General features: G+C 36.8%; 1 protein-coding gene across 14 annotated transcripts in view; it reads right to left on the bottom strand.

Annotated features, from left to right (window-relative positions):
• Positions 1-13900, bottom strand: part of MCF2L (MCF.2 cell line derived transforming sequence like) — a 156777-nt gene that overhangs the window by 11737 nt on the left and 131140 nt on the right. For all 14 annotated transcript variants that reach the window (XR_002044396.3, XM_039549736.1, XM_019282894.3 and 11 more), the window contains 14 exons: positions 13683-13807; positions 11852-11966; positions 10774-10893; positions 9765-9956; positions 9379-9570; positions 8562-8721; positions 8348-8418; positions 7236-7312; positions 6114-6180; positions 4810-4925; positions 3772-3841; positions 2484-2576; positions 2243-2335; positions 699-824 (listed from right to left, as the gene is read on the bottom strand). Coding sequence is in view for 13 of the 14 variants with exons in the window: in XM_039549736.1 (XP_039405670.1) it covers positions 699-824; positions 2243-2335; positions 2484-2576; positions 3772-3841; positions 4810-4925; positions 6114-6180; positions 7236-7312; positions 8348-8418; positions 8562-8721; positions 9379-9570; positions 9765-9956; positions 10774-10893; positions 11852-11966; positions 13683-13807 (1617 nt within the window). In the remaining variant the exon portion in view is untranslated. The remainder of the gene's footprint in view (positions 1-698; positions 825-2242; positions 2336-2483; positions 2577-3771; positions 3842-4809; positions 4926-6113; positions 6181-7235; positions 7313-8347; positions 8419-8561; positions 8722-9378; positions 9571-9764; positions 9957-10773; positions 10894-11851; positions 11967-13682; positions 13808-13900) is intronic.

Genomic DNA, 13900 nt, shown 5'->3' on the forward strand with positions numbered 1-13900 from the left:
AAAAACCAGTGATATTTGTAACTACAGAGATAACATCAGATTAAAATATATACTTTGAACAGGTCTTTACAAGTCTGTTGTTCCCAATAATCTCTCATACCAGTGTTTATGTTGGATTTGGAAATGCAATAAAAATATAGTCAGTGTTGGATTTTTACATATAATTTTCACTGGCTGACACTGTTCCGGCAGGATTTTACAGTTGAGAGTACCTCTAGCAGAGACACAAGAACTTACCACAGAGAGAGGGAACCACAATACACATCTTTGGTTGGTTGTTTTTTTCCCCCAAACTCTGCTCCAAATCTGCTTATGTATTGTTTTGAGTTTTGTTATTTTTTTGGGAACTGAAAGTTTTGGGTGTAATTTTACATATAGATATAAAAACTTAGTAGCCACACCCATTCAGCTGTACTAACCCAGGCTCTTCATGAGAGTTTTCAGTTTCTCACTCACTGTCCAGAAGACCAAAGAAAAAAAACTTAGGTAGACAGAGGAAAATATTAATCATAGCAGGAAAACTTCAAAAGAGTATAAAGAGATCCCTTTTCCATTATTTTCATTACACAATTAAGTTTAAAGGCATGTTTTGTAGAACACTCTTCTCATTATTAGTACACAGTATAGGGAATGCTGTACATATATCTAAAAAACCAAAAGAAAAAAAGTTAAAAGTAAGCAAAAATACTGCTACTCACATCATAGCCAGTAATGGCTATCTGGTGCATAGAATCATTAACTGCTTTAAGAATGCCCAGTATAGAAGTTAGTGCTTCCTGAAGATCTTCAGCACCTTCACAGTTCTTACTGTACTTTAGCATTTCCTGAGTGCAAGGGAATGAGAACACACTTAGCTTTTGAAACAGTAGCAACCAGGAACGTTCAAATTTTAACACTGAATTTTAGGTGGGGGGTTGGAATGAGATGATCTGTAAGGTCCCTTCCAACCCAAACCATTCTGTGACTGTGATTTTAAAGTTAGCAAAGTACAGCTTTATACCATATAATCTAGTTAGTTCAATACTGACTGGAACTCAATAGATCCTAAAGATTTACTTCTCATTTCTCCTGCTCATTAGCCAAATATATTTTGTTCATCTAGAGTTTTTGTAAGCTGTATGTAAGAATTTTACAAGACTAACTTTGCAAACATTTTTCATCACAATTGCAAAAAGACCCCAAAACCAAACCAAACCAAACCAAACCAAACCAACAATCGTCAAACAAAGGGATAGGTTTTTCTTTCATTTGTTACTTTTAGAAGTGAACAAATTTAAAAACATAGTCAAATTTAATTTACTCTTTTAATTATGGCAAGGCCTGGCATGCTAATAACAGATTTAAACTTACTGCATTGAGTATTATCTACACATTTAAAAAATAATCCCTTCTCTAAAGGGATTATTGGTGAAGCAGCATCTTCCAATTTGATATAGAAAAAACACAGTTGCAAGTTCATATGGGATTCCTCTGACTTCACAGTATGAAAATAAGGATTTACTCATAGACTGTAGAAAGTGAAGATATTTTAAGTCAAAAACCTTTATAATTCTCCTCTCTTTACAGAAGCCTAACGTAATTAATTCTTTAAAGGCTGTTAACAGCTCAGTTGTAACTCAAGAGTAAATCTGGTTCAAGGTAAATTTTTAAGCTCCTGTTAAATACAATTATTATAACATGTCTTTGTGATGAATATTTCTTAGTTCAAACATGGCAAAATGTTATATATTAATTTAAATAAATTTATTATAGTACATTGCTCTTACTTTGCTCTTTCAGTATAGCATATTTAAGTGAATCGCAACAGCATCCTTCACACGAACACCATACAGTGCTCTCTGTCAAGTGCATTTCTTTAAGCCCAGCAAGGCACGTTCCTGCAATATGGGTGGGGTGACTATTACTGAAGAGTAACAAGTACTTCAGATATTCTATCTTCTTTGTTTTAAAGTTTTCTTGGACCTTCTGATTTTCCCTCATTAACTTTTCACCTTCTTTTCAGCAGAAATCTAAGGGCAAAAGCAGTTACAAAAGATGTCCCTGCGTAACATTTGGTTATTGTAAGTTTTTTGACTGAAAGAAAAAAGAACTGAGCTGAAAACTGATGGACTGGAATGTGTGTGTTTCTGTTTACACATCTGTTCACTAACTTTTAGGTTTCTTTCCAGCAGGCTGAGAGAAGCAGCATTTAAAAAAACAAATGCACAGAATGTGCTTAGCATTGTAGTTTAGAAATACATACCTTTAGCAATAATTGGTATTTGGTTATTCTTTGAACGGGTTTCAGCAAGTATGAGTCCAAACTGAGCTTGTGGTCGAGTTTTCTTTGACATTCCTGTAATCAGTGTTGGATTTCATCAGGACACTAATCAGTATTTGTGCTATTTGTTCTTGAGAAAATTCAGTAAAAATAAACCAAACAAAAAACCCAGACCCCAACAAAACCAAACCTACCATTATTTTAGGCATTCAAGCAAGCATACCTGGAAGAATACGGAGTCTGAAAACTGCCTCCACAAACTTTCAGATCGAGGTTTATTTTGACAGTATTTTTCATAAATCTGGAAGTCTTCCATCTGGAATTGTGGAGACAAGCAAAAAGTTCATAAATTCCTATGACTTTAATAGACAAAGCTCATAATATTTTTTTTCATTTGCAATAATGCTATGAAAAAAACAACCACCAACAAAAATTGAATCATTGTTTTTTGCTTGGGATGCCTCAAGGAATTGCAAAATCACTGATTTTGTAACGGCAACTAATTTGGGACTTTCAAAATAAAATATTCCTGTTAATTTTTGCTTCAGTTGAATGCTAAACACCTTATGAAGAAGTACATGTTATATTTACAAATATATTTCTACTACAATATGAAAAATATCTCTGACTGCCCAGCCATGAGACCCACTGTGCAGCTTTTAAAAAAGACTTTGTCCTTTTTCTTTATTTTCCTTTCACAAATGTGTTTTTCACTGGGAGTCACACTGAGGTTAACCAAGCAGTTTGCTCTCCCTTATTACTTCAGACATTAAATAGCATTACTTCAGCACTTGTTGAAAGCAAAAAGAAATAAAGAGTGTTGAAAATGTCATAGTAATCACAGATACAAAGGAAAGACCAGGTAGGAAATCAGCAGGCACAGAAGTACCTCCATCCCTCAGTTTTAGGAAACAGCATCTCCATGGATGTAGCCAGTAAACAGAAGGGGGAGGGACGGCTCCTCCCAGGAGCTTTAGAGCATCAACAGGCAGCAACAACAGGAGACTGATTTCCATACACACATTCTTATTTAGCCTTTAGTATACTACAGCTGAGTCTCATTGTTTAGTACATCCCCAATTAAAAAAGTTTAATTTTGTCATAGCTTTCTATTTTCAGAATAAAAATATTTTGGACTTACTCTGTTGAGGTCCTCTTTAAAGAAAACAGAAAAGAACAACAACAACAACAATCCAATAAAGAAATCAAACCAAGTAAACCAACCATTTATAGTGATGAGAAAAAATGCAGTGCATGATTCCTCTTCATGCTTTCCTAACTGCCACTTTAAAAAAGCAGTTTTCTTTTAACGAGGTAGTAGATTTTCCTAATAAAATTAATTGTGCTGCACAGGGGAAAATAACCCTCAAATAACATCTACATTCTCAGCCTATTACATGCTCAGGACAAACAAAGGGGATGTGGTGGCAATTGCTACATGAGAAGCACTCTCATGTGTTGCAGTCCTAAAGAGGTTTGTGAATGAAGTGCCAGCAAAAGGCAACACATACCTGATCCAGAAAGCACCGTCCTACTAGTTCTGGGTATTCCACATAGGTTTCTAGTTCTCTCAAGAATATTCTATGAGGAAGAGAATTTTCTTAGAGCACACATTAAAGAAAGTTGTCATAATGTTCACAGTCTCGCAATGAGTTCTCTCAACTTTTGGAAACAGAGTTGTAATGCTACAAAACATAATTCTTCTAGATCATGCACTTTAAAAGGGTTAGCAAATTAAAACAAATATTCTGACCAATTTCTTTTAGCTTACTGTTGCTGCAACTGAAATCAAATATAGAGTTGGGGAAAGAAGGGGGATTTAATTTCCCTTCCTTATGTATTCAGCAGCAGGATTTGTACAGTTTAAAGTGTTTGGGTTTTGCTTCCAAGTACTACCAACCACCACAAACCAAACAACCCAAAAATCACCTTCCCAAAACTAAAAGGAAACTCACCCAAAAAACAAATTAAAAAAATCAGTGGCAAAACTTTCATTCAGTTTTACCTGAATAAGAAACAACTACTTAATAGGCTTAACTCCTCTTGAAAATGAATTTCTCTTTCCTATGAATTTAAATATTATCATATGAAGAAATACACCTCTAGCAGCAAGGATTCAGACTCCAGAGAGGTCACTCAAAATATATTTTAATATATATAAATACATATGTTTTTTATATATTCATTTTATATATTATTTAAATATAAATGTAAGATGTAAGAGTTTGTGGTTTAGAACCATAATTCACTTTCCATAGCAAAAGTAATAAAAAAAAGAAACCCAAATAAAGCCCACTTTAATTATCTTGTAACCAGATCCAAATATCTTGCTTCAGAAAGACGACCACAATGCAAAATTCTACCTACTGCAAATATGCAGTTTCACACAGCTTTGGTCATCTTTTATAGATATTTTGCTTTTCCTCTTCTGTGCAATACAATGTTGACATGCCAGATAGATAAGTGGAACTCAGTAAGGAGTTAAATTAAAATTCAAAGTAAAGAATCTCATCCAAATGCTGTTCTTAGAAGAAAATGCAAATCTTCACCTGTTGTGAAAGTGATAAATTTCTTCCATATTTCCAAACAAGATATCCTTCTTATTTTGCAGTTCTGGTGAAATTAGATGAGCCATTAAGGGGTTGTCCATCTCTGCAGCATAACCCTACAACACAGGAGAGAGGCACAATGACTATCTCCCTTTACTTGCAGTACTTCTCTCTCTAACAAGGCAGTCTGCCTTCAGGCTGACAGACAAGAAAGAGCTCAGTATTAATCATGAAAGAAGCATACAAATTCTGTTTTTCCATCACCCCACTCAGACACACACAGAGTCTTTAAAAAGACACTTGAGTAATTCCTGCAATTCTAGATAAGTGAGGATGAAACGTTTGCAATAATCTTCACCCAGTAAAGGCTCTGCATTCCCATACTGCTTACAAATTACAGCTCATACTCTTTTTGTTAAGGCTTTACACATCTGAATTTAGAGCCCAAATTCCAGTACACACACAAGCCTTCATGCCTGTCTTAGCCATTATTATGAAGGAATAAGCTGACTGTATTTACTTGTGCAGGTAACAGAAACAATTAAGCTAAAAATTCTGTTTAAGGCACTTCCATTTGAATTGGAATCAAATGGAGTAGCTTTAGATTCCCACATCTTCCACTTGTCATGTAAGCACACATTCTCTCGTCTGTTTATCTGGCACAGATAAGGACACAGGTGGCTTTAGCCCAGCACTGTTCTCCTCTGGTCCTGAGGTCACTAATCTGCATTCTCTCAAAACACTGAAAACACTAAACAAACAAAACACTCCCAACAAATCAACCAGAAAAACTGCAGGTTTTTTATAAGCAGATTATTACAATGCCTGTAATGAAAAAGAAACCTGTTCCCACAGTTGTACCCAACACATGTGGAAGATCACTTAAAGATATGCAAAGAAAGATGTAAGAAACAAATTTTCTCCTCTGACACAGGAGTCTCTTGATGCAGATTCACATTCCTGTGTGACACACGACCTTCCTGGAACTGACCCAAGACTCTGGAAAGAACTTTTGCAGGAATTAATGATCATTACAAATCTCACTATGATTCCACCTAAATACTACGGCATATCTTATTTTCTGCTCAATTTGTGCTTTCTAATACAAAATCCTAGTTGTATGACTATTTCTAGAAAAAAAGTCACATACTGCTGTCTCTGTGAAAATATGATGAGAAAGGAAAAATATAATGATCACACTGCTTGACAGAACAAACAGAGGCTTTACAGTGGTAAGGAAAACATAAGAGCATCCATGAAATGCAAGAGATTCACTAATATCCACAGTGAAATTTAGTCTTTACCTCAAGAACACAGAGAAGTTCTTCCACATATGCTCGTTCAGTCTCAATAAGTTCATTCATTACATGCCTGTGGACAAAGAATGATAATTAAGGAGGGCCTATTTACTTATGCAAAGTAATGAGGCAACATTAATTTTGTCTGTGTTTCTTCTATACGTTAGATAATAAAAGAACAATTTCCAGGTAATGGAAAACATGATGTTCCATGGATATTCCTTTCGGCAGTTCATATATCCTTGCTGAGAGATATGTATTTTTAAAACATTTTGAAATTTTTGAAAATGTGTTTGAACAGGAAAAAGTCAAATCTAGCAGCTTAAGCACTGTAGTAACTGAATTGAAGCAGTGGAGTGTTTTATCATTGTATGTACAAAGCCTGGTTATGCTGTGTTTGCAGCTATTATGGGAGCTGGAGTTGGAGCTGCATAGGATTGTCAAATACAGACTTAAAGCTACACTGGTCATTTTAAATTAGAGGCATTTAGGGAACACTTTAAATATCTCGATGATGCTTTAAGTTTCATTTCCCTAATGATCAAGCATTGAATCATACTTCCCCCCAAACTCCTTCCCTTGTGATTTTGTGTGATGTAACAGAAGGTTATAACAGTAAAAAGACCATTTAAGTAGCCAGCTTAGGGGTAAAAATGCAAGGTCTGCTATATGCATTGCAGGTGGTACTAAGTAATTTCTGTAACGTAAATGATGCTGTTCAGTTTTTATACAAGTGATTTTCTGATAACCTTTATGAAAACAGGAACTAAAAAGAGTCCAATAAAAAGACAAAGTCTCAAAGCATGGAGACCAAAACCTTCAACAGATTTACAGGAGGCTTATTACTCAAAACTGTATCATCTCTGAAATGAAAATACGTAGTTGTCCTGCCACAGCATCACCTCACTGCAGCAAAGGTAGAGTCTGTTACTACTCAAACTCTAAATAATGCTCCAGGCAGCGTAAAATATCTTCCTCTGTGCACAGAGCATAGCCAATGCATTTCAAAAAGCACTGAGGGTTATTTCAAAGAAGTATACTGGTTTTATCAAATCCTTAGCCAAACTCAGGCTTTGCTGGAACCAGATCAGAGAAAACACACACTTTTGCTTATCAAAATATACTTACTGCCGTAACACAGCTAGGTTTTCTTCATCATCCATTGTAGATCCTCCTCTGCTTTGATGGAGTTCAGTCATTTCACTCTAAAGAAGGAAACAAATAAACAATGAAAAAAATAATCATGGCATCACAGATGTGGGAAGAACACTTTAAGATACAGAGCTTTGTGCTCAGCACTTTCCACTGGAAAGACTGTACTCCACTAAAAATGAGGGCAGTTTGCAAGAATGCTGTGAAAAAAATTCAAGTCAGTCTGAAGGTTTTGAAGCACACAACATTGGACGTGGGAAGTTCTCCATCAGAGGCCAGTTTAGAAAAGGTGGTGGTTCAAAGCCCCTTTTCAAGAAGACATCAGAGCACCAGCATAATCTTGTAGGCAACACTGGCCTTAGTCTGTTTTCCAAGCTAAAAGTAAGGTACTGTGCTAACTTTCCGGTTACTTCTTAACCTGATACAGAAATTCACTCTTAAAACATTTACTGAATGGCTAAACCTAACTATGGCTTGCTGAAAAAAGAGAGGGGTTCTGCTTTCAACCCCTCCTTGAACCACCCCTTTTCTCCAAATGTTGTCCATCCTGGTCATGTGGTTCTGCCTTCCTCCTTGCATTGTCTTTTGCTGAACCTTTGCTGAATTGATTCAACTCTCCAAACCGGTGAGGAACTACTTGTTTCTGTTGCTGCTGTTAGGATACTTCCCTTGCTGGATGCAGGGCAGGAATACCATCCCCACTTGGGAATGGCAATCCACTAGGTCAGGTGAAGCTGTCTTGGAGCCATTGACAACTACCTCTCCATGGTCAATGGTTTTAAGAGTAGCCACTTACTACAGGCAAATAAAAAAAATGTTTCCTCTTCATAGACTTAATATGTTGCTGCCCCTAACATTTTTCCTAATATTGGCAGCTATATACTTTACCTTCCCTCATAACCAGCCCAGCAACAAAGCAGCCCCTATTTAAACCACATAACTGTTTCACCAGCGTTACTTCAACTGGTAGAATGCCATCACTTTTTCAGTGGAATGCCTTCTTTCTTATTGAGAGTTCCTGAATATTCTGTTGCACTACGACTTTTTCAAGTAGTGCATGCGTGAAAAATGCAAAGTAAAAAAAATACCTTTCCTTTTCTGTAGTTTACCCTCCGAAGCGCGCTGCTTTCTGAGTTGGACGTATTTTCTCTTTGAAGACCTAAACATGTAAACCACAATCATACAGAAGTTAGAACTGGATCAGATCTGACACAGATACTCATGCAACCACAAATTATGGCTGGAAGTTTCTTTAAGTTTCTCAGCATAGCACAAAAATTAAAGGCTAATACTGATACTTACCTGGAGAGGTACAAGGGGATTTTACAAATGCTTCAGGTCTTGGAGCAACTGGCTGAACAGGACGTGTCTGCTTAGCTGCCAGTTTCTTAAGACTTACTTGCCGCTTTTGAAACATTTCTTCCATACTTTCTTGCTTCTGGAAAACCTTTTGCACATGCTCCTACCATTGCCATGGAAATAAAAACCAACTTAAATTAAAAAAATAATTTAAACAATTGATTATAATTTTTAAATTCCTGTCAGAGACCTAGCAACAAGCTACCTTGACATCTACAGCATATAGATTTAAAATTGCAATTACTTTTATACCACATACAGAAATATTACACTAACTCTTCACTCTTAACAAGGTGTAATTTACTGTGATTTAGTACACTTAAAAATTGGAACATCACTTCAAAAATATTTTGTGTGCTTACTATAGAGAAATCTGAGATTCAAGTTTCAATTAAAAAAATTTTTTTTTGAGTGTCTAAAGGTTCTGTTACGTGAAGAGATCAACCAAGAAGAAAACGAAAATATTAAAAAAAAAAATTGCACATTTCTGCTACATAAAAAAATGATAAATATTCACGCAGGAGAATTTTTTTTTAAAAGCAATTTTACTGTCTGAAAAATTGAAGTAGTTATGAAAAGTCTCTGAAGCCCTTGATGCTTATCCAAAGATATGATGAGACTCAGGCACGGAAATGTGTTGGCTTTCCAGTTCACAGGTATAACTCCTAGTACTGATTATGTAGCTTTATCAATGCCAGTACAAGAGAGCAATTCTAAAATGAACAAATGGACACACAGATACATAAACATCATCTGGTACCTTTAGGTCTTCATTGAGGATGTGTGCATACTCTCTGTAAATTTTATTCAACTCCTTGATTTTATTGCCAGCACCAGTATCTAGGAATTTCTCGATCTCCTGTAATGCTGATTCTGCACCATCCTGAGACTGACACTTATCTACCGGCTGGGAAGCCAGCAGGTAAATTCCTTCATCACACCACTTCATAGACTAGAAACAGAAAAGAACAGGCTCAGAATGCACCAATATCAGCATCATACACTAAGAATCTAAAACACCTCAACCTTGTCATGTATTCAGCTATTTAAAGAGAAAACTTCCACCACACGGAGATAACATTACCTACCATTATGACAATTGTTTGACTGAGGTTTCGGGAAACAACTGTTGCATACTAAATTTACCTTCTCTAGTAAGTCATGCAGTTCCAGAGATTTGTTAAGAAGATTTCTTCTGTGTTCTATCTCAGTGGTGAAGGCATCACAAAGATGATGAAGTTCACTGCATTTTGGAATAATGGAGTCCACAGCATAATGATTGCTTTGAATAAAAGCATCACGCTCTGAGGCTAACATTCTGGCTTTTACTATGGTTTCCTAAAAAACAAGCACTGATTTAAGTACATCTTTCCTTGGATCAAGATCAATGAAAAAATTTTAAAATTGTTTTTACGCAGTGAAATACACATATTGATAAAGAATACATCTTTGGTTAATAGCTGTCCTGCTTAATAAATCAAAGTGATTTCCTGTCGTTCCAGATGCCCAAGAACTTTCATGTACCAGAATACTTCAGAAACAATAGTGAATTTAATCACAGGCCTTCTTGTGAAGGAACCATTGCTGTCTTTCTATGCCTTATTCAGCAGTGTCTATGTGTGTATGTATGCAACTTGGGCTACAGCAACAATCTGAACTCAAATTAAAAAATACCTATCTCACCCTTAAGAGCAATGACCTCAGGTAAAGAGCAACTTGTTTCACTGTGAAGCACAGATCAGAAAAAGGTTCCCTTTCTACACTGTTCAGTGTATGTTTCTGTTTGCCATCTTTATTGTACATTCAATATGCAGCTTTCTTATTTCTACGATTTATTGAAAAATGTGGCTTTAATAGGAATAGAAGTGGCCCCTTGATCAGTAAATGCAAAACTTGGCTATGTAAACACTTCATGGAATTCCTACATGAAGCAATCAACTTTGTGACTGGTCACTCTGCTCTTTATTGAGGAATGTCCAAGAATTACTCTGCTCCAATGGCTAAAGGCTTTATTCCAGGTTCCTTCTGTACATTACCTGGGACACTGATTCTGCTTTGCTGTCAGCTTAAGCTGACGCACTCAACAACCAAATCCCATTCCCCTCTGCATATGCATTGTCATAGTAGCAATTAAGGAGGCTTGCAGAGTTCTTACATATGATTTTTCTTCAAAGTTGGCAAGATCTTTCAAAATATGCTCCACATGTGAACTGCTGTTTCCCACATCTGTGAAAGCAGACAGTCTCTCAGACACAATATCCAAAGCTGCTTTGACCTGAAATGAGACAGAGCTATGTATGAACAAAGAGAGCGCCACCTCCCTGGAGACCAGAGTTAAATAGCTGATAGCCACTATTTGCAGTCAGGTGACTTGCATTATGTGGTTACTGGGGCACAGGGATAAAACACCTCTTTTTGTTAGCCTACCTTTCCCCCCAATTCGAAATGAAAACAAATACAAAGAAAAGGCAGTGAAGTAATCTTGTTTCCTGGTACTGAAAAAGATGCAGGAAAACTAATGCTAAGGAAACATTTATGATCTTGCTTTTACCAGAAGACAATGACACAAAGCAACACTAATGTTAACAGCAAACCATGAGAGAGAGGTCCCCACCCTAGCAATTGGTTTAGAGACAGACAAATGCTTGCAAGAGGGTTTCTGAGTGTTGCTCTTGTGGAGACACAGGAGCTGTGCTCCAATATTGGCTACACCAGGATAAAGGGTCTGTAGGTGCCACCAAGCACATGAGTTAAACAACATGAGATCAGAAACTGGCAGTAAAAATTGTAGTTCAGCCTCCACCCAGCTTCTGACACTGTGGTTGCAACTTCCCACCCACAGTGCTGGAGACAGTTTTCATAAAATTTCAGCCAGAAGGTTTAGTTGAGACTTGGTTCCATAAAAGGACCTATTGGAAAGATGAAAATGTTGCAGCAGCATTTTTTGTTTCTATGGTACAGAACAGGTTTCAAATGAGATTTTGAATGCTTATACACTGCTGAGTGCATGGAAACAAAATATCCTAAGACTGTAGAAGAAAAAGGTGTTATGTCTCCATAGGCAAGAATTCAAACTAGTAAAGATAGCAGTATGTCAAGTAAGGACAGGTACAAGAAAAAGGTTGGAAAAAGCTTTCAAATACACACAAGAGCTGTAAAACAAGAGCAGGAAGTATTTTCTTCTGAATCATTTCTACATTACCAAATATTGACTGCCACCAAGACGTTCTCACCTCTCTGAAATTCTGTTCAAAATTCCGAAGGCGCAGACACTGCTCTAGTTTTTGCTGGTGCTTAATCCAAAACTCATCAAAGGCGGTCTCTGTTTCATGTAATTGAGCCAGTAGCCTTAAAAAATCGAAACAAAACACATTAAAAAAATACTCTAAGAATGATGGGTGCAACCTTCCAGGGACAATGCAATCTTCCACAGTAAACAAAAAGCCTCCCCAAAGCAGTATTTTCCAGAACAAATAAACTGGGTACAGGAAACGTTTTTTGTATTGCACAGTATCATTTCCTACAATAACACTGATGTAAAAAACTAAAACCCAACACAAACATTAAGTTCTGAAAAACGGGCAAATGATTATTTTAAGCACCTTCTCAGCTTTGGCCTGGGGACATGGGATCTGGGGTTAACGTACATAAATAAAATACATAAATGTGTCTCAGTTAAGACTCAGAGGAACCCAAGCATTAGGATATAAGGAAAAATTAAGGTAAAAATTTGTACTGCTGTGACCAGCCAGCTGCCCTTACATTTCATTCTTTGGAGCAAAGCTCACTATAAACCTGAAGGCCATTGTTCCTTCTCTCCCAAGGAGAGTTATTAATTAAATATCACAGGCCAGTGTACAGCTGTACTGTGATAAAAAAAACCTTCTTTGATTATAATGCTGGCAAATGACTTAAACCTTTCACTTCTTAACTTACCTTCTATGATTGCATTTGACAGTATGATATCCCATGGACTTTATACAGTGCACTTTGCTGTGCTTAGGCTACATCCAGGGAAGGCTACACATCAGAATTTTAATGCACTTTTGTCTCCAACAGTATAGAAATGAACTCGGAATTTACAAGTTAAAACCAACTAGAGAAAAGGCAGTGACACACACACATAGAGTTTGTTCCAACTTCCGTCAGATATTGTATCGAATAGGAATGTTATGGATAAATTAGCAACCCCCACCCTGATCGTCCTTGGATAGATGATAGCAACAGTGACCAAAAAAAAGTGACTTCTGCCAAGCTTTGTGGATTGGAAAGGACAGTTATTTGGAAAGAAAAGTCGGCCTGAGTGTAGCAGAAACACAGAATGACAGACAAAAAAAGAATGCAGAATACTGCCTGGGGGAAATGAGCTATGCTTTCATAGCTTTGTGAAAATTTACATCTGTGCTACAGTGATATAATGTCTTCAAACCTGGCAGTAATTTGAGGGAGGCGTGTGTGTGGCAGGCAGGGAGCAAAGGAAAACAACACCTATTACTTATATGCCCAAAGAAAGCATATAGGAAATTGGTGCATAGATACTTCAAGAGTGGTGTACTCCCTAGCAGCCCTTTAAAGGCTTCTAACAACATTGATAAGGTTTAAAAGAAAAAAACCCCTCCCACTTCTCAGAGACCTAATGGAAATGGACAAATCTACTGAAATAAAGGGAGAGTTCACTTCAGTCTTCCCCTCCTGCCTTCTGTACAGCAGCAAAATTCCCTTGGATTGCACTTCAGTTTCTAAACAAAGCACTGATATTCTTTAAATAAGGAAAAGATGCTCAAGTATATAGTCCAAATGTGACAAAAATGAAAAGAACAGTGTTGTGTGAGATCAGAATTCCAACCCCATTTCCCTATAGCCAGGTGACCCCACAGTGGGCATTAGGCAGATACTTTGTTCAGGACAGATCTGACAACAGAGGAGTTGTGAATGAAATGTTTTATAATGTTCACATTGCAGCATTTGCTTATTTGCAAAGCATAAATATGGAATTAGATAACGGAGCTGGGGAGGGGTTGAAAAAGCAGAAAAGCAGCGTGTTTAGTATTTCACACCTCTCACCTTTCTACTGTTGTTTGATTGTCTAGCTGATCTTGATTCAGTTTGTATTCAGGATTCTCAGTAACTGGTTTTGTAATACTTCCAAGGATATCGTCTCCCTGTTCTACTGCTACCCTGATATCCTCCTACAAAACAAAACAAAAACAAAACAAAATCCCCACATGCTGTAGTTGTGTGTTGCTGTTTTTTTAAGCAGAATTCACAAGGCACTGAATTAG

The sequence above is a fragment of the Corvus cornix genome, chromosome 1, assembly GCF_000738735.6.
Source record: "Corvus cornix cornix isolate S_Up_H32 chromosome 1, ASM73873v5, whole genome shotgun sequence".
In the NCBI taxonomy this organism is placed as follows: domain Eukaryota; kingdom Metazoa; phylum Chordata; class Aves; order Passeriformes; family Corvidae; genus Corvus; species Corvus cornix.